The sequence below is a fragment of the Ochotona princeps genome, chromosome 22, assembly GCF_030435755.1.
Source record: "Ochotona princeps isolate mOchPri1 chromosome 22, mOchPri1.hap1, whole genome shotgun sequence".
NCBI classification, from domain to species: domain Eukaryota; kingdom Metazoa; phylum Chordata; class Mammalia; order Lagomorpha; family Ochotonidae; genus Ochotona; species Ochotona princeps.
In genome coordinates this window covers 35,530,893-35,549,495 of record NC_080853.1, presented here as the reverse complement: position 1 = coordinate 35,549,495, position 18,603 = coordinate 35,530,893, and the positions used below count along the sequence as shown (strand labels likewise).

At 49.8% G+C, this 18,603-nt stretch overlaps 2 protein-coding genes across 6 annotated transcripts in view; both read right to left on the bottom strand.

Annotated features, from left to right (window-relative positions):
• The window catches only part of LOC101535390 (cystatin-9-like), a 269,014-nt gene that overhangs the window by 193,806 nt on the left and 56,605 nt on the right, over window positions 1-18,603 (bottom strand). The window lies entirely within an intron of this gene.
• RASSF2 (Ras association domain family member 2) overlaps window positions 9,774-18,603 on the bottom strand; it is a 31,854-nt gene continuing 23,024 nt past the window's right edge. For all 5 annotated transcript variants that reach the window (XM_004593339.2, XM_058679497.1, XM_058679499.1 and 2 more), the window contains 7 exons: window positions 17,822-17,910; window positions 15,360-15,520; window positions 14,696-14,797; window positions 12,517-12,568; window positions 11,941-12,062; window positions 10,778-10,875; window positions 9,774-9,878 (listed from right to left, as the gene is read on the bottom strand). In XM_004593339.2, coding sequence (XP_004593396.2) covers window positions 9,809-9,878; window positions 10,778-10,875; window positions 11,941-12,062; window positions 12,517-12,568; window positions 14,696-14,797; window positions 15,360-15,520; window positions 17,822-17,910 — 694 coding nt within the window. In that variant the 3' untranslated portion in view covers window positions 9,774-9,808. The remainder of the gene's footprint in view (window positions 9,879-10,777; window positions 10,876-11,940; window positions 12,063-12,516; window positions 12,569-14,695; window positions 14,798-15,359; window positions 15,521-17,821; window positions 17,911-18,603) is intronic.

Genomic DNA, 18,603 nt, shown 5'->3' with positions numbered 1-18,603 from the left:
TCTGAAATGTGTCACTCCCTTCTCTTCTGGCATGTGGAGTTTCTTCTGAGAGGTCATCTGTGAGTCTGATTGCCATTCCTCCATATGCCAATTGATTTTTTTCATGTGCAAATTTAAGGATCTTTTTCTTATGTTCAACTGAAGAGAGCTTGATTATCATGTTTTGTGGCGAAGGTCACTTTTGGTCAACCCTATTGGGATTTCTGTGCCTCCTCTGTATTCTGTGTCCCAAATTTTTTCTCCAGATTGGAGAAATTTGCCTTCATTTTTTCATTAAATACATTTTTAAAACCCAGCTTCTCTTTCTGTGCCTCTGGAAATTCCATTACTCTTATATTTGGCCTTTTAACAGTGTCCCTTAATTCTTGGATACTTTTCTTAGCTCCTGCCTCTGGTGGAGCTCAGATCACGGCTCACTGACTGCCCTGAGGTACTGGTCACCACAACACCACGCCATCGTCTCCACTGCTTTCCTGTGTCCATCAGTCTCCAGGTGTCCCTCTGCCATGGGCCTGTCCCCTCCTATTTCTTGGAATGTGCCCTCTCTGCTTCACCCTGGCTAATGATTCTCTGTTTAACTGTGTCCTTACCCTATTCTGCCATCTTGATTCTCCCACAAAGATCCTTCATATTACACATTTTCCATGGAAGTTTTGGCGACCTCTCACAGTAGCGGGGCCACTAAGAGCTGCTTGTGCTGGACTTTGTCAATCACGTTTGTGTGCAGCACTGAAGAGAAGAAAACTATGTTTACTAAAAGGTAAGCCTTCCCAGGCCAAGTCATCACCTTCAGTCCCATCCTATAAGGATTGCATCCTTCCAATTTTTGATATGTTTATTTATGTACTTTGTGTTGGTAATACACGAAGAGTAGCATCCTATAGGTATCTTTTACCAACAGCTGTTTTACCTAACATTTCCTAACATCTACCTAACAAGTCTCAGCTTCCACTTTCCCTGAGTGGAATCGGTTTTTATAATAGATCTGCAGACTCTAATATCCTTTGCCTGAAAATTCTGAAAGGGAAATTATTGCTCACTTGTGAGACCCATCTTTATTATCAAGACCTGAATCTCATTTAGGAAGCTCATTCAAACCATAATATTACCTTTCAGTATGGCCCCCAAGGAAGATGGTGTTATGGTTCTTGAATTTTCTGGGGTGGGGGTGCATTTTTGGAGCATCGTCCTGCTGGGGATAAAGTCATTTAAGTCATCATCGCTCATCAGGATGTATTAACAACATGCTCTATGTTTTCCTGTGATTGGCTTGTCCTCTAAGTGACCGCTCCTGGGATTTCTCCCCCCCTCTTTCCTCTGTACACTGAACGTCACATTGACCTAAGAGCAACTTTCAGACTAAGGGTAGCTTACATTTAGTCTCCTAATGCCTCAATTCAGGATGAAGCTCTGTGATTAGACTGACAGAAGCATGACTCATCATCCTCAGGCACATGTTTGGATCTCAGATTAAAAGTGGGCTGCACTGATGGAAGGTGGTACTTTGCCTTGTTTTTCAGTAAGGGCCTCAGATGACGGCATGCATGGGGATGTGGTGAGGGGACTGCTACGGGGAAATTCCATGGTGATTGTCAGGGGTGTCTGGCGTAGGCCCCATGCAACACTGCCTTATTGTCCATTGTTCAGGGTCTCAGATGGGTGTGAGTGTTTAAGGCTGTCAGGTCAGACACAAGATCACTGTCAGACCCAGAACAGCCTCAGGAGATGAGGATTTTCAGAACGAAGGGCTGCAATCTTTAAGAGGAGGGGCGTAGAGTCAGGATTCTGGTCGGGGTTATGTGGGCTTGTTCTAGGCTCCTCTGCAGGTTCAGGTGCATTCCTTCGCAGTAATTGGGTTTCCAAGTTGGCAGCGGTGAGAGAGTCAAGACTGACCGTACATGAATCTGTTGTCAATATACTTCAAGTCTTCCAGGTCAGCATCAACAGGGGCCCTGAGCCAGGGTTAAAGTCAAGGTCTACAGCAGAGGGTCATCAGGGTCAGGACAGGTTTCTGACAAGCTGCCTTCCCCGTTGCCTGTTAAGAGTTTAGGATTGCCAGCTCATTAACGTCAAGGTCTTAGGAGCTGTTGGCATTGACGTCATTGAGGCTGGGGGTGTTGGCCTCATCAGGCGCCTCTGAAACTATTTAATCCATTTGGGATTTCAGATCATTTTGAATCAATCAGGACTGCTTAGAGTGCAAAGGTCTCTTGGCTCTTTTAGGACCTCTTGGATTATTGGGGTTTGTAATCATTTAAAATATACTTGAACTTTCAAGGCTCTTTTTTGGAATGTAAGGTGGAAAATCTGTTACACTGTATCAGGATCCTCAGGGCCCACTTAGAGTGGTTTAGGGAAGTTAAAGGCCATGTGGGATGATTTGGGTCTTGTTAAGGTTTTGAGACGAAGACACTTTAGGATTTTTGAGGGAGCTTTAGAACTAAGGATGGCAGGGACCCAAGTGTATCTTCCGCTTTCCCAGGCACAATAGCAAGGAACTAGATCAGAAGTGGACAAGGCAGGACTCGAACTGGTGCCCGTATACGATGCTGGCACTGCAAGTGGTAGCTTGACATACTATGCCAGGACACCAGGCTCTACATTTTATTTTCTAATACTTCATTACATATTTGGAAAAACAAAGCACTACAGTAACTTTTAATATATTTTCATTGCTTAGCAACCTGGCAAAATTCATTTAGGACTTCAAATAATTTGTTTCTAGAATATTAAGCCCACTTAAAATACAACTTTTTTAAAAAAATTACTTATTATTTCATGAAACAGTTTTATAGGCTCCAGGATTTCCCTTCCTCCCTCCCCAAGTTCCCGCCCTCCTCATTATAAATTCAACCTTTACCTCTTTTTTCTCCTTTATGTTATTTGTAAAGCAGAGTGACACTCTCCCATGCGTACAGCAGCCACACTGGGCCAGTACAAACCCAGGAGCCCAGAGCTCCGTCCAGGTCTCCCACGTGGGTGGCAGGGACCCAAGTACTTGAGTCGTCACTGCTGCCTCCCAGGGCATTCATTAGCAGGAAGCTGGATCAGAAGTGGAGAAGCTGGAATTTGAACCAGGCACTCAGATGGGCTGTGTGTGTCCTAAGTGGCCATTACTGTACACCAACACCTGCCCGTGTTGGTTTTATGAGTCACAGACACTGTAGTTGGCTCTCGTGGCTTAGATAGAGCACAAACTGTGAGCTAACTGACTCTGTGTGTGTGTGTGTGTGTGTGTGTGTGTGTATGACAACTTAGGTTATACCAACAATGTAGTTGTAGAACTTTCACAATCAAAGCTGAGCGATACTCTTCTCAAACATGTGCTACCCTGTAGGATCTTTCCTTGGGCATATTGTGGAATCCAGATTTTGTTTATATCCCCCAGACATTCACTATTTGTTATGTGTGAGAGCTCCCAGCAGCTTATTCCCAAAGTTATACCCTAGACATCTTTGAGACATAATTACTTCCCACTGGCAGGACACACTCATGCTCTCATGTTCCTTCAGCTCCCAGGTTTGGCACCAGCTACCATCCCAGAAACTCGGCGAAGGATTCTGCAAAATTCCTAAACCTGGGACCGTTAACAGGTGCAGGGGCCACCAGGGACAGCCAAGAGGGGCTTAGAGACACGCACAGGACATGCCAAGTTGGGAGTTTCAGTGGTATGACTTCCCTATACATAGTGGATCTGTAAAACAGCTTATGGCAAAACATGTACAACAACAACAACAACAAAAATTGTGAATTTCTTTTTTTTTTCAAGATTTATTATCGGAAAGCTGGATATACAGAGAGGAGGAGAGACAGAGAGGAAGATCTTCCATCTGATGTTTCACTCCTCAAGTGAGCCGCAACGGGCCGGTGCGCGCCGATCTGAAGCTGGGAACCAGGAACTTCTTTCCAGGTCTCCCACGCAGGTGCAGAGTCCCAATGCTTTGGGCCGTTCTTGACTGCTTTCCCAGGCCACAAGCAGGGAGCTGGATGGGAAGTGGAGCTGCCGGGATTAGAACCGGCGCCCATATGGGATCCCGGTGCGTTCAAGGCGAGGACTTTAGCTGCTAGGCCACGCCGCGGGGCCCCCAAAATTGTGAATTTCAAAATGCTTTTAAACTAAGATACTTATCACTTAAAAAAACCAAACTCATTCAAAAGGGAGAGAAACAGCATTTTCCCTCCATGGATTCACCCCCTAAATGCCCATGGCAGCCAGGGATGGGCTATGCTGAAGCCCAGAGTGAGGAACTCCAGGCTCGCTTCCCACGTGCGTGGAAGGGACCTGCCCCACGTGAGCAAGCACCCTGAGGTGAGGGGCAGGCATCCCACACACTGGCTTCACTGCTGCGCCAAACACTTGCCCCCAAACAAACTATTCCTAACTCCGTTTCCCATGAACTTTTTGAAATCCTGTTTTAGACATTGATCCCTTATCAAGTAAATATCAAGTGCATGTATTTTCTCCCATCCCATTGTGGTTTTTTTCCATTTTATTGTTTGGTTGTACAGAAAGTTTATTTTAAAAAGATTTCTTTGAAAGGCAGAGTTGCAGCAAAAGAGAGATCTTTTATCTACTAGCTCTTTCCCCAAATGGTCACAAAGACCTGGGCTGGGTCAGGCCGAAGCCAGGAGCCCAGAATTCCACCCAGATTCCCTACCTGGGTTGTAGGGGCCCAAGCATTTATGCCATCTTTTGCTGCTTTCCCAGGGAGCTGGCTGGAGGTGCAGCAGCTGGGACTGAGTGCCCATCTAGGATGCCAGTGTCTCGGGCACTGGCTTAACCCACTGTCCCCACAAAACTGGCTCCAAGAGTCAATGCTAAGTGTCCTTGCCATGCTGACTCCCCACCTACCCCAGGCAATAGCTCTGCTGGTAATGTTTGTGTTAACGAGTCGTGGTAATCATTTCACAATGTATGTGTATGCTCAACTAGCAGGCCGCACATCTTGAAAGTATACAGCTCCTGTCGGCCAACCATACCTCAATAAAGCTGGAAGAAATACTATTTTTAATTTAAAAAATAGTGTTAATGATGATCCTGTTCAAAAACCACCATGAAAAAATGCGCCTAGTTCTAATTACAAGAATCTTCAAATCAGAGCTTGCAAAACACTGATCTGCAACATATCTATGCACCTTGAATTCTAACCAAAATCTGTGTTTAGATTTCACAACCTAAAGTGTAAGCTGAATGTGTACATTCCATGTATGGCTGCTGCCTAAAACCTATCTTGCCTGTTAGGAGCTGCTCCCTAGCTAACACACGGGCTGGTCTTACAAGTCACTCATACTAAACCATTTGGTGAGGAAAAGTGGTGTTGATAATTACACCAGAACTACAGACACAAACTGGGACTGCCTCAAGCACACTGAGAGTTATACCTCCCCAACGGGCCCACAGTTTTAAAGTTACTGACATATTACTTGCACAGTATACACGTATCATTCATTACTGGTACAAGTTACATACTTGGCATAATGTGTGTATTCAGTCTGAGTCATCTATTATGTTCTAGATGATCTTTAAAAATGAAAATAGTAATGTCAAGTTCAGCCGGTGGCAGTTTCCAATCGGGTTTGTCTTCGTACATCTGGCAGGATCTTCAAATGCATTCAGAATTTTCATAATTTGTCCTCCCAGCAAATCCTAATCAGTGATAACTCCATTACCTAAAATGGACAATGCCCAGTGATTGCACACAGTCTGTTCCCACAGAGCACGCCAAGATCCGCGGGCTCCTTGGCAGAAGGCTATTTGGCATGTGGGTGGATTTTAAACTTCTGGAAGGCTTACTGTCCGGGCAGGGGTTCTGGTGAGACCCTGAACTGGCCATTTATCTGTGTCTCTGTCACCCACTTCCACAGGATATGTGCAGCAGGAAGTTGTGCTGCCTGGAAGGTGTATCTGCCCACTCCTCTAACCCACACACTTGCTTAAGGCAGCAATGGAAAGGCCACTGCTTGGACTAACAATTCTAAATACAGGGAGACAGTGTTTGAGACTGGTGCTGCGATGTAGTGGATGAAGCTGGCATCTCACCTGCGTGCCAGCCCACTTCTGACCCAGCTCCCTGCTCAGTGCCTCAGTGGCAGTGCCACTGTTCTCATAGGTGATCCCACCAGGCACTATTCGTATTTCACTTCACATCTGGAACTCAACAGCTGGGTCTGGGCCCCTTCAAACCGTGACTCCAGGGTATGAAAATGAACGTCTCCACCACTGCACCTGCGCATTCGTAACTTCCCATCCTACCACCACCCTTTCACAACACACACACACTACAGTAGAATCCTCATTGAAAAGTGCTTTATTTCAACAAACTCTAAGTCAGGTGCATTAAACATATCCAAACATTACCAAAAAATGTACAGCTCCCTACTTGAGGCCTTGTCAAATTATGCTAAGATACCTAAGCACACCAGTTTGGAAGTTCAGAACCAAAGATGGAACCAGGCCATGTACCACGGTTGAAAGGGGAGTTATTTTACTTCAAAGTACACTTCACAATGTTAGAAATGAGTGTAGAACCCCTTATTTTAAAACAAATACGAAACAAAAAACCACTAGTGACTATACACTGGGGACCCTCAGCCTGGACACAGTCCTGCAAGGCACCTGGAAGACTCCAAGGGTAATCTGAGGCTTCCCTTCACAGCTTCTGCATCTCTCAGCCCAAACACGTGGCAGGTGTGCTACACTCCAAGCCAGGGCACACGCTTGCCATTTCACCTGGAAGATGGGTGCCCCGTAGGCTTCACTTCTGCCTCGCTATGAGACCCCAGGCTGTCACCTCTGATGTGGGTGACATCATAAACCCATTGAAACCACTCACCGGTGACTACTGCTGTCTGGACCCCAGGATACTCCTCTGCCTCTCCACTCATCCCTGGCATGGCTCGGGAGCGGAGACCCGTAGTTCTCAGTTCCCTCCTGGAGATGTAGCTCTGACGCATCAGTTACTTAGCTTTGCAACAAGATACTACAGAGGGGGCGAGAGGCAGGGGTAGCGGGGATGATGGTGGTGGGTTGTTGCTGCTTGCCTCTTGGTTTATTTAAGAGAGCATCTCTTAAGAGTTTCCTGTACCTTCTACTCCACCCTCTTGACAACCACCCAATCTCACCGAAAAGAATTCTGGCCAAGATGGCTTTGAGTGGAGAAAAGACCTTTTCAGGGGATGGTACACACTGCAGGTAAGAGGATAAAATGTCTTGATCTGACCATCTCTAAGAGAAGGCTTTTGTGTGCTTTTCAGTGGGGAGGAGAGTGGAGCTGCCTCCTGAGCTCAGGTCTCTCCTTGTGGATGGGTGGCTGACAGCCCCAGACTTGCTGCCTCAACCTCGACTCCAACTCAAAGTCCATAGCCCTGGGGGCCAGTGGGCAAACTCCAACGCGCCCACCCTTTATGCTTGCCAGCCCTGCCACCTTCCCCCGTGCCAGTCATCACCTTCCTATCGCAGTGTAGGCAAAGAACGTGACCTTGTGCTTCATGGCACCACCCCAGCCAGATGGGCTCAAATTTCCCTTCACTTGATCACCCTGTCACCCAAGTCCCTGGAAGAAAGAAAACAGCTGGATGCAGCTCAACTACTTTGCACAAGTTGGGGTGTGTGGGGGTGGTAAAAAAAAATCCTTATAAATTGGCCTTTTGTTCTTCACACGATTTCAGGTTCATTGCCCACAATTACATAAACCTACACAAATCTGCTGAGGAGTTCAAAGCTGCAGGGTCATGTGATACCAGTGAGAAGAAAATCCTGCCAGCATCATGGCCAAGCATCTGTTTCAGTGCTGCTTTTGCCACAAGCTTTCCAGAATTCCAGGCCAGCTCTTAGGATGCTCTCAACAGGGGAGGCCTGACTGGAAAGGGGGTGCTGCATGGACAGCAGGTGCAGAGTGTAACATGTGCCACCTCACACTCTGCCCTGGACCTGCTGAGTCTACCTCTCTGTTGCTACCAGGCAAGCTGGGCACAGGGTGACTTTTCCAGATAGAATTATCCTAAGCCAGCAATCACCCTTGCATAAGGGATGGTGGTCAGCCTTCTGCTCCGTGCAGACTGGTTCCCTCCAGTCCACTAGGGAGAACCACTTAAGATAAAAATCAACCGGAAGAGTCTTCTCCAAATCCTTTCCCCAGACACCAAGCCCAGGAGGGGCGCTTCTTTCACACACCTGCTCTTCTTCATGGATAACAGAGTCTCTCCCAGCTCTGACCTCTGCTTTTTGTTCCCCAGTTGTTGCAGCAGCTGGCTGATGTGTGTGTTTGAGACCAAGTCCCTCTGAGTTTCCACATACCCATGGGGCTGGTGGTATTGTCCCCATAGAGGGACCTGGCTAAACGATGCCTGGTAAAGTGCCAGGCACGGGGCAGCAAGCCAACAATGAGGTCACAGCATAAGCCTCCTATGGAGGCTAGGGAGGAAGCCACAGGTGCCCAGGGCAGGAATGGCTGTGCCAGCATTTGGAGGTCCCACCTGGTGGATCTCCTTCCTTCAACTGCCCCACTCTCCAGCCTTCCTTAAGGCAAAAATGTGGGTATAGGGGGAGGTACACCCCTCTTCCAGCAAGGTTCAAAGACACCTGCTGCCAGGAGGTCCTGGTTTTACCTGGTTGACCTCCACAGCTTCCTTTCCCCTTCATTAGGGTCGTCTCTAAAGATCTCCAAGGTGACTGCACAGAGAGGCTGAGAGAAGCCCCTTGTCCGCATAGGTGCATCCCTGAGCCCCATGCTGGGTCAGCACCAGCAAGAACCCTCATTCTCGAAGTCTAATTCCACACACAGGGCACAGGCAGCATCCACAGCTAGGAAGATGTCCTGACTTCAGATGCACAGTTCCAGCTCCAAGTCCAGGATGACACCCTAGGAGGCTGGAAGGCATCCATACCTCTGCCAGGGGGCCCTCCATAGGTGCACTGGGAATCCTGACACCTGCTGGCCACTGCCCCAGAATCAGCCAGTCAGCGCCAGGTACTCCTCAGCAAGAGCTTTGCCTCAGGAGACCCGTCTTTTAGTCCCAGCAAGCCTGGAAGACAGAGGCCAACAGCTTGGCACACCCTACAAGAAAAACTCATGCCCTGGCCTCCGTGATGTGGTTGTGGAGCTGGGTATCAGAAGAGAATCCATTCTTTGCAGGCTTCCATGGGGAACATCACATGTACCTTCATTCTTTCCATGATCTGGGGTTCCAGTGTAAACATGTGGGCTTATTGCATCTACCCCTCGATGGTTCTCTTGTTCTTGCCATCAGACCTGCCCCAAATGTATGAGACTTTTACTTCGTTCATCTCCTAAGGATCTGATGTTCACCCATCCTTCCAGACATCCAGGGAGAAGCTCTAAATATAAATACTCTGAAACAATGCACCTGCAGAACCGCCTCTCCTTCTATGCACGGGCAGACATGTGAGGTGGCTCCGTGGCACTTGGCAGAAGAAACCTCTCCTTCAGCTGAAAGCCACTTCAGCTCAGACTCCTCTGAATTCCCAGCCCACCCCCAGCACCCCTGCTGGTCCGACAGCTTGCTGCTGGGACTTGAGTTGCATGTGAAATTGCCAGGGAGCCACACAGACACATACCACATAGAGTTTGAGTCTTCTAACAAAAATCAAGAGTCCTTGTGGGTCAAAGAGGAGAGCGCAGGGATCTGGGGGAGGGGGGAGCATCTGCTGGGTTCTCCCTCCTGCTCCAGGGAACACATGATGGTCGTCCGGAACAGCAGAGGTTTACATGTCAAGATTTCTCCAGAAGGGAAGTGCCCAGCATTCCGACAGCCCTGGGGGAGGTCAAGAGCCCCTGGCACCTGTGCCTCAGATCGTAGCCGGGGTCTCAGCAATCTCCTCCAGTCTCTGCCGAATCATCAGCCGCAGCACGGTGTATCTGGGGGCGAGAGATGGCCACGGTGGAGCGCAGGCAGCAGCCCCGCTCCTCGTGTTCTCCCTACCACCCAGGTCATCCCAGGCAACCATCCCACCCCTTCGCTTCCATCACTGGCCCGCTCCTTAGCCATTCTGTTGCTTATGTTCATGAGCGAGAATACAGAGTCCAAATCTGAATTAGATGATTGACAAAGCCTTGCAGAAAAGGAGGGGAAGGTGAACATGACCACAACGTCTCCACCTTGCCTCAGGACCTTGCATCTGCATTTTGCGGAAGCAGCTGCAGCAACCACTAAGCAAGGAAGAACCGAGCTTGTGGGTGAGTCTGGCTTCCCCAGGACGCCATGAACTCCAGCCCTGCATGGAGTGGATATCGCACAGGGCTCCAGGGGGATATATCCCTTATGTTTAGGGATTTGCGCAGTTAAGGGTTAGGATATAGAATGTGTTCAACAAACACTATTCTTGATAGCAGTACATAAAGCAGTGGCCTTGTCATCCAGTGAGTCAGGAGCCAGAAGCCAGAAATCAGACCCAAATCCTCTGATGGGGAACAGGAGCATACCAACTGGCATGTTTGTGTTAGCCAAAATGCCTGCCCATCCCCTATTTCCAAATCCAGCCTCCACAGAATTTTAGACTGACACCTTTCCCCCCGCACCCCCAGAGTCTCTCCATGAAAGAAGGGGCAAATGATACTTTAATATCGCACGTCAAAATGAAAAGCTGACACAAGAAGCAGAGAGGCCATCAGGTGTCAGTTCCCTGCCCCATGTGAGACACAGCTCTGTCGCTGAGCAATCCCTCACAGAAGACCCCAAGACCTTGACCTCAGCAGCCCGGAGCAGTCCCTACGGCAGCTTGGGAGAAGGCCAAGCTGCAAGGCGGGGCCACACTTACTTGCGCATTAGCTTCTTGACCTCCCGGTCTTCCTCCTCCTGAAGCTTCTGAATGAAGCTCTTCAGCACTGGCATCTCGAACTTTATGTACTGGGCCACCTGGGGCAGGAGAAGGGGTCTCAGTTGCACCTTCTCCCAGAACCTCCACACTCCCTCCACCCCGCCCCCAGGAGGCTGTGTTCCTTCCCTGAGATGACCCCTTCACTGACCCCGCGCCACCTGCACCAGTGCGCAATTTGGGCCATGTTAGACACCACCCCCCAAAAAAGCCCTTGCTCTTGACGCAGTGATGTAGAAGAAAAACTGAACCCACAATAGCTCATCCATTGTTCTGCCCGAAAGAGTTTAAGGAATTACACTGCTCAGAATGGCAATGTCTCCACCCTCAAAACTGACACACCGCAATGTGAACTAGCTTCCAAGAGGCTGTGGGGCGCTCCGAGATGCATGAAACAACCATTCTCTCCTGCTCACCAGAATATTCTCCCAGCCCCAAATACATCAACTCTTACCCCAGAGAGAAGTAGGTGGCTCCACCCTACCAGTGCTGGCCGTGGTTATGTGACTGGGTTTGGCCGGTGAAAGGGTGAAAGCTTCACATTCGCCAAATTGGAGTGGGATCTCCAAGGTGCTGGCGGGGTCTGTACTTACCCTCCCCAGGAGCGTACCCCACCAGCCACTGCCCCTTAAACCTTGGGCTCTGAATGGCACACATAGGGCCAACCTGAACAGACTCACAGCCTAGAGCAGAGCCACTGTTACGGGCCTGCAGAATCAGAAGCAAAACTTGTAAACACGTGCTAACACGGAGGCGGGCGGTGTTTGCTAACACATGAGATCAAATCTCCGACTACATACTTACTGGCATCAGAAACATTTTTCAGAAGCTTCCTAACTTTCCTATAGTATCCTAGAAAGGCCTGAGAAATACATCCTTTCCCTAGAAAAGGCTCTGCCTGAGCATTCCTCCAGCAGCTCCTACGGGGCTTCGCTCTCAACCTGTCTTCAAGAACAGCAGAAAGAGGAGCTGGGTCCTTGGCCAAAAGGTCGTGCTGCCCCCGTCCCGTCCCACCCCACCCCACCCAGCCACTGCACTCTCCACAGTTGCAGACCCCACCAAAGCATTACCCTCTTGGCTAGACCACCGGCCTCATGGTGACTCACATCGTAGGTGACTTCCTCCACCTGGTCCTTCTCCATCAGGAACACTTTGGACACCTGCTCGCAGGGGCCCTGGAGAATTCGGGCAATCAGAGGGTAATCGGTGGCCTTCAGCTTCTGTTTCTCTGGAAGCACACAGACCGGAAATAGCTCTGAGTGTGGTCTGAAGCCTTCCTCCCAGGAGGGACCAAGGCAGGAGCCCAGGCAGACCACACAGCGTAAGGGAGGCAGCTTCATAGATGAACTTTATGAAACAGGTGTCAGTAACGGCAGGCCCTGTGTTCCCCTTCCCCCAACAAGATCATCGCGCCTTCGACCTCTCAGTCAACTCCACTGTGCCGGACTGGGTCCAGCTGTCTCTTGTGAAAACCCCCGCTGGGCCTGCAGGTTTGTTTATGCCCGAGCAGGGCCTCCTGCCCCTGCAGCCTCATCCCACCCACCGCCAGCTTTGAAGGCAAACAGTGTTCAGAGGTTTCCAGGACCCAACAAGCAAGGCAATGAGGCAGAGGGTTGTTTTTTTTTAAGCTTGCTATTTTGAGTTAATTAAAAGTTTCAAAGGACACTGTTCTTCAGACTTACCACCGCTGGTATGGACCACGTACAAAGCAAACTCCTCTGCCGAGTTCTCAATCTGACCAGAAGCAAAAGAAACTGGTTGAAAGCACAGACTTAAGCATTCCAACATGAAGCCATTGCTTCTTTTTTTTTTTTAAAGATTTTTTTTTTATTATTATTGGAAAGCCGGATATACAGAGAGGAGGAGAGACAGAGAGGAAGATCTTCCATCCGATGTTTCACTCCCCAAGTGAGCCGCAACGGGCCGGTACGTGCCAAACCGATGCCGGGACCAGGAACCTCTTCCAGGTCTCCCACAAGGGTGCTGGGTCCCAAAGCTTTGGGCTGTCCTCGACTGCTTTCCCAGGCCACAAGCAGGGAGCTGGATGAGAAGTGGAGCTGCCGGGATTAGAACCGGCGCCCATATGGGATCCCGGGGCTTTCAAGGCGAGGACTTTAGCCGCTAGACCACCCCGCCGGGCCCTCATTCAGTTCCCTTTTAATGCACCTGGGAGGGCAGCAGAAGATGGCCCAGGTGCTTGGGTCTCTGCCGCCCATGTGGGAGATCTGGATGGAGTTTCAGCCTCCTGGCTTTGATCTGGCCCAGCCTCTTTCTGTCATCAAGTCTTTCAAATAAAGAAAATAATGGATTTTAAGCAAAATGAAAAAACTGGACAGTCGGACTACCTCATAATGATAGAGCATCCCTGAAACTGAAAGCCAAGGGGAGCTAAAATCTAACAGAGAAAAAACTGCCTTGCTTGTGTACTTTTTGTTCACATATGTCTTTGACAGAAGAGGCAGAAAGACAGCAAACCCCATGTGCTGGTCGATTCCCTAAATGCTCACGACAGCCAGAGTGAGCCAAGCTGAAGCCAGGAGCTGGCAACTCAGTGGGTGGCAGGTACCAAATTACTGGAGCCATCACCTGCTACCTCCCAGGTCATTCCTTAGCAAGAAGCCGGAATGAGAAGCATAGAGCTAGAACTCCGTCTCAGGCAAAGGCATCCCAGAAAGGAACTTGGCTGTCTTATCCAGGGCCTGTGCTCGTGGGCCGCATGCTCTCTGGACCCCTTTAAAAACAAGACGACCTGCTCTTGAAGGATTACACGATGGTGATGAAAAGCGCAGAGTAACTGCACATCTAGTTACACAATGTTTGTGCACAGAGTTTCCCTAACTCTGTTCCCAAGGTCGCCCAAGGCCTCGTACAGGAGCCCCAAAGCCCAAAAGGCCTGATGCTTCTTCCGCACTGGTGAACACCAGGGCTCCCTGCAGATCTGTAAACACACTCCCTGGCCTCACCCGTGGAGATTCAGCATACCTAACATGTGGCCCAAGAATCTGCTTTTTTTTTTTTTTTTTTTAAGATTCATTTATTTTTGGGCCCGGCTGCGTGGTCTAGTGGCTAAAGTCCTTGCCTTGAATGCGCCGGGATCACATATGGGCGCCGGTTCTAGTCCCGGCGGCTCCACTTCCCATCCAGCTCCCTGCTTGCAGCCTGGGAGGACAGTTGAGGATGGCCCAAAGCTTTGGGACTCTGCACCCACATGGGAGACGCGGAAAGAAGTTCCTGGCTCCTGGCTTCGGATCGGTGCGCACTGGCCATTGCGGCTCACTTGGGGAGTGAATCATTGGACGGAAGATCTTCCTCTCTGTCTCTCCTCCTCTCTGTATATCTGACTTTGTAATAAAAATAAATGAATCTTTTTTTAAAGATTCATTTATTTTTATTGGAAAGGCAGATTTGTGAAGAGAAGGTAAAACAGAAAAAGATCTTCATCCGCTGGTTCACTCCCCAGTGAACACATCAGCAGAAGCTGAACCAATCTGCAGCCAGGAGCCAGGAACTTTTTCCAGGTCTTCCAAGTGGGTACAAGTTTCCAAGGCTTTGGGCTGTCCTCTACTGCTTTCCCAGGCCACAAGCAGGGAGCTGGATGGGAAGCAGAGCAGCCAGGGCACGAACCAGCACCCATATGGGATCCCAGTGCGTGCAGGGTAAGTGTGTAGCCACTGAGCCATCACACTGGGCCTGAGGGAATCTGCTTTTCTAATAAGCTCCCAGGTGGGGCTGATGCTGTGGAGTCTGGCACCTCCTTCCCCAAAAATCCCCACGCTCTCTCCATATCCCTCACCATCACCCCACTAGTGGCTCCCCAAGACGCGCGTGAGACTCCATCCTCCCCTCAAACCAGGAACTTGCCTTAAATTTGTTGAGCAGCAGCTTAAGCACCTGCGGCGTAGTCATGGTACTGTTGATGCGGACGTTGGTGACAGAGCCATAGGCCGGTGTGAACACAGACGTCTGCGGTGAGAGGGGGCCAGCTCAGAGCAGGGGTGGGGACAGGCACACAACGCCACCACCAGCTGGGCACAGGGGAACAGGGAACCCTGCCAGCACTGGGATGTAGATGTAAAGCTGCCCCAGGCCTGCCCGCCACAGTTCATCCCCTCACACACACCACCATCACCACCACCAGGAAGCTCATTGAACCAGTCTGGCACCCAAGTTGAGGAAGGGAGATCAGATCAGAAAATCACAGCCTTCTCTCCAAACCAAACATTCACAAGAGCCCCTCCACTGGGATTCCCCACCACGAGGCCTCTCCACTCAGAGAGATTTACCTAGGGTTGCAAGGTCACTAGCTGTGTTCCAGGGACCTTCGAGGACACAGCAGGCCATGCTTGGAACATGGCCAGAACCTATCCCCAGCCCAAGGTTTTGCAAGGTTCAGGCACCTGGCTGACTGCCTGTCCCAGGAGGAACTATGTGTCCGCAGCTCTGAGATTACAGCTGCCCAAGAAAGCACCTGTCCTTCCCATCCCCGAGGCTGCCCCTCCCATGTCCTTCTCCCCATCCACCCAACCTTGTGGTTATAGTAATGGCCATTGATGGAGAAGCGGTGGCGCCGGATGCGCCGCTGGTCACTGGGCGTCCTCACGTTACCACGGCGGCGAACGCCGACATCACTGCGTGTGCGCATCAGCTGCGGTGTGTCTTCCTGCACAGGCTTCAGGCCCCTGGAGTCTGGGAAGGGAGCGGGAAGTGAGATGGCCTTCTTCGGCACCTCTGCCTTCCAGAACACAAATGCCACAGGGCATCATTTACTGAGAAGTAGTAGCGCGAAAAGGTTTGGAGTGTCGACTTTAGAGTGACTCCTCGGGTTTCAATCCCAGCTCCACCATGGTCCAATCCCACTATAGCCTCTGTGTGTCTCGGTTTTCTCATCTATGAAATGGGGCTAATAAGTAAGCGTTCATCAGACTGGGGGCGGGGTTTGGGGAAGGGGCTTTAAATGAGAAAATACAGGCCAGCACGGTAGCCTAGTGGCTAAAGTCCTTCCCTTGCACATGCGGGGATCCCATGTGGGCGCTGGTTCATGTCCCTGCAGCCCCTCGCTTCCCATCCAGCTTCCTGCTTATGGCTTAGGAAAGCAGTGGAAGATGGCCCAAGGCCTTGAGACCTGCACCTGTGTGGGGGACCCACAAAAGGCTCCTGGCTTCAGATTGGCTCAGCTCTGGCCATTGTGGCCACTTTGGAGAGTGAACCAGTGGATGGAAGGTTTTTCTCTCTATCTCTCCTTCTCTCTGTAAGATCTGCCTTTCCAATAAAAATAAATAAATAGATCTTAAAAAAAAAATTTAAACAAGGGAATACATAAATAGCACCTAGTGCCATGCCTGGCTTGAGAAAAGCACAATTGAAGCTGCAATGTGGCAGAACCTTGAGAATGGTACGGTTAGTGAAGTCAGCCAGTCACATGAAGACAAATCCCACACAGTGCCCCCACACACAGTGCACACTGAGCGTGCAGGAGCAGGTGCCCACAGCAATGGGGAGTGACTATCTCTGGAGATGGATGGTGGTGGTGACTGCACAGCACCAGTGTGTCTGTCCCTCTGAACTGCATATTTGGTCATTCATGCTGGTCCTGTGTGCTTTGTCACAACAAAAACACTGGGGCTCTGGGTGGCTGGCATGTGGAGCAACAGGTAAGTGGCCGCCTGTGATGCCGGCATCTCACGTGTGCACCAGTTCAAGCCCTGGATGCTCTGCTTCCAATCTAGCTCACTGCCAAGGTACCTGGGAAAGCAGTAGGAGCTGCCCCAAACCTGGGCTCTTGACACTCATGTGAGAGACCCGGATGGAGTTCCTGGCTCTTGGCTTCAGCCTGGTCCAGCCCTGGCTGTTGCAGCCATTTGGGGAGTGAGCCAGTAGACAAAAGTACAAACTTTGCCTTACCAATAAAATAAATAAATCTTAAAACTACTGGGAAAAATGATCCTTAGTAGAGCAATAAATACAAATATATGGAGTTCCTATGGCATATCTTTTATCTATAAATATAAAACACATAGATTAAGAATCTCATTTAGATTCATGTTCTTATTAAAATATATTGAGTTATTATATACATGTAATCTATTATATGTAATACAAAGACATTGTAAGTTGATAACATCTATCAAAATTACAAATGCTCATAGCCTCAGATTCAGCAACTCTACCTGAAAGAATCTTACACAGATGTGCTGACATGTGAAATGACACGGGTACAAGGCCAGCAGCTGGAGCCTTGACTGGCCATGTCTATCCATTGGAAGAATTAAATAACTGGTCATTTCTCTATATAACAGAGTAATGCAGAGCTGCCAAGAGCCAGGAAGTGCTGCGTGGATTTGTAGGAATCACTCCCTGAGATCAACTGATACAACAGCCATGTGCAAATGCTACCACTTCGGGGTGGGCATTTGGTCCAGCAGTGGCTGCCGAGTCGGACAGCCGCATCCCACGTTGGAGCATCTTCCGAGTAATGCGCACTGGGGGGGGCTGCAGTGATGGCTCAAGCAGTGGCGATCCTCCAGGCACAAGGGAGAGCTGAACTGCACTGCTAGCTCCCGACTGTCACATCACCACACCGAGTGAATCACAGAAAGGGAAATCTGTCTCTCTGTCTCCCACACTCACACCCCCGTGTGTGTGTGTTCTGTCTCCAATAAATCTTTTCTAACAGAATAGTAATCCCATGTGCACAGGCATGCAGAAGCTTCACAGCTGTCTACAAGGGTATGTCAAAGTATTTATGTCTAGGCAGGTGTTTGCCTCCAACATCTCAGGACATACAGTCAGGTTGCTTTTAGGGAGAGAAATGCAATAATGGGTGGCTGATGTGGGAAGATGCTCATTCTTTGCTTTTAATACTTTTTGAACCCTGAGCCATATTGGTTTTCCATATGAACCCATAAACCAAAGTGCCCAGCATCTGCCACAGTGGGTTTTGTATGTTGGTCCCTTAACCAGAGGCACCCCTTTTCACCATGCACATACCTGTGGGGCTCAATGACTGCTCGCTCTCAGCTGGGGCGTCCACCTCTGAGATCTGAATGTTGGGCATGGTGAGGGGCTTCAGAATGGCACTGGGGGGAGGGCAGAAACAGCAGGGAGACCACTTTAGCCCCTAAAAGGAGGCCTCCTCCCTCCTTCCCTTTCGCCCACCTCTGCCAGGGTCTGCTTTGCTCGTGTGGCTTGAAGACTGGCCCAGTTCCCAGGCTGTGCCCCAGGTGGGAAGGAGGGATCCTGCAGAGAGCAAAGTTCTCTCCAGCATCTGTTAGCAACACAGACACTCAATTCAGCAGCCCAGAACCGAGAACACGAGAACAAAACTGGTGTGTTTCTAAGCACCAACAGGCTCCATGACTTGTTTGCAAAACCCAAATAACGGCCACTTGTTTCTCAGGACAGGATTCTAGTTGAGGGTCATTTATGCAAGAGGAATAACTCGTTGATTGTTTCTGGAGCCTAAAGGAGCTGGCAAGCGACAGAGAGGTCACTGCCAGGCTCTGGGCAGCCAGGAGCATTCTCAGCATCAAAAAGGAGAGTCCTCAGCTACACTGGAGAAAGGACCAGGAGACAGGCAGCCCATCTGAGCTTGCTGTGACAACTAGCAAGTAACTCCCAAAGCCACAGAGGACAATAGGAGCAGCCTGGCTCAAGTCAACAGAGGGGCTGGCCTGCCCGGAGAGCCACCCTGACCACAGGACCATCCTGCATGCACGGTGTGGGTTCCTGGCACCAGTAGTAGCTGCGGGCCTCATGCTGCAGGTAGGGGA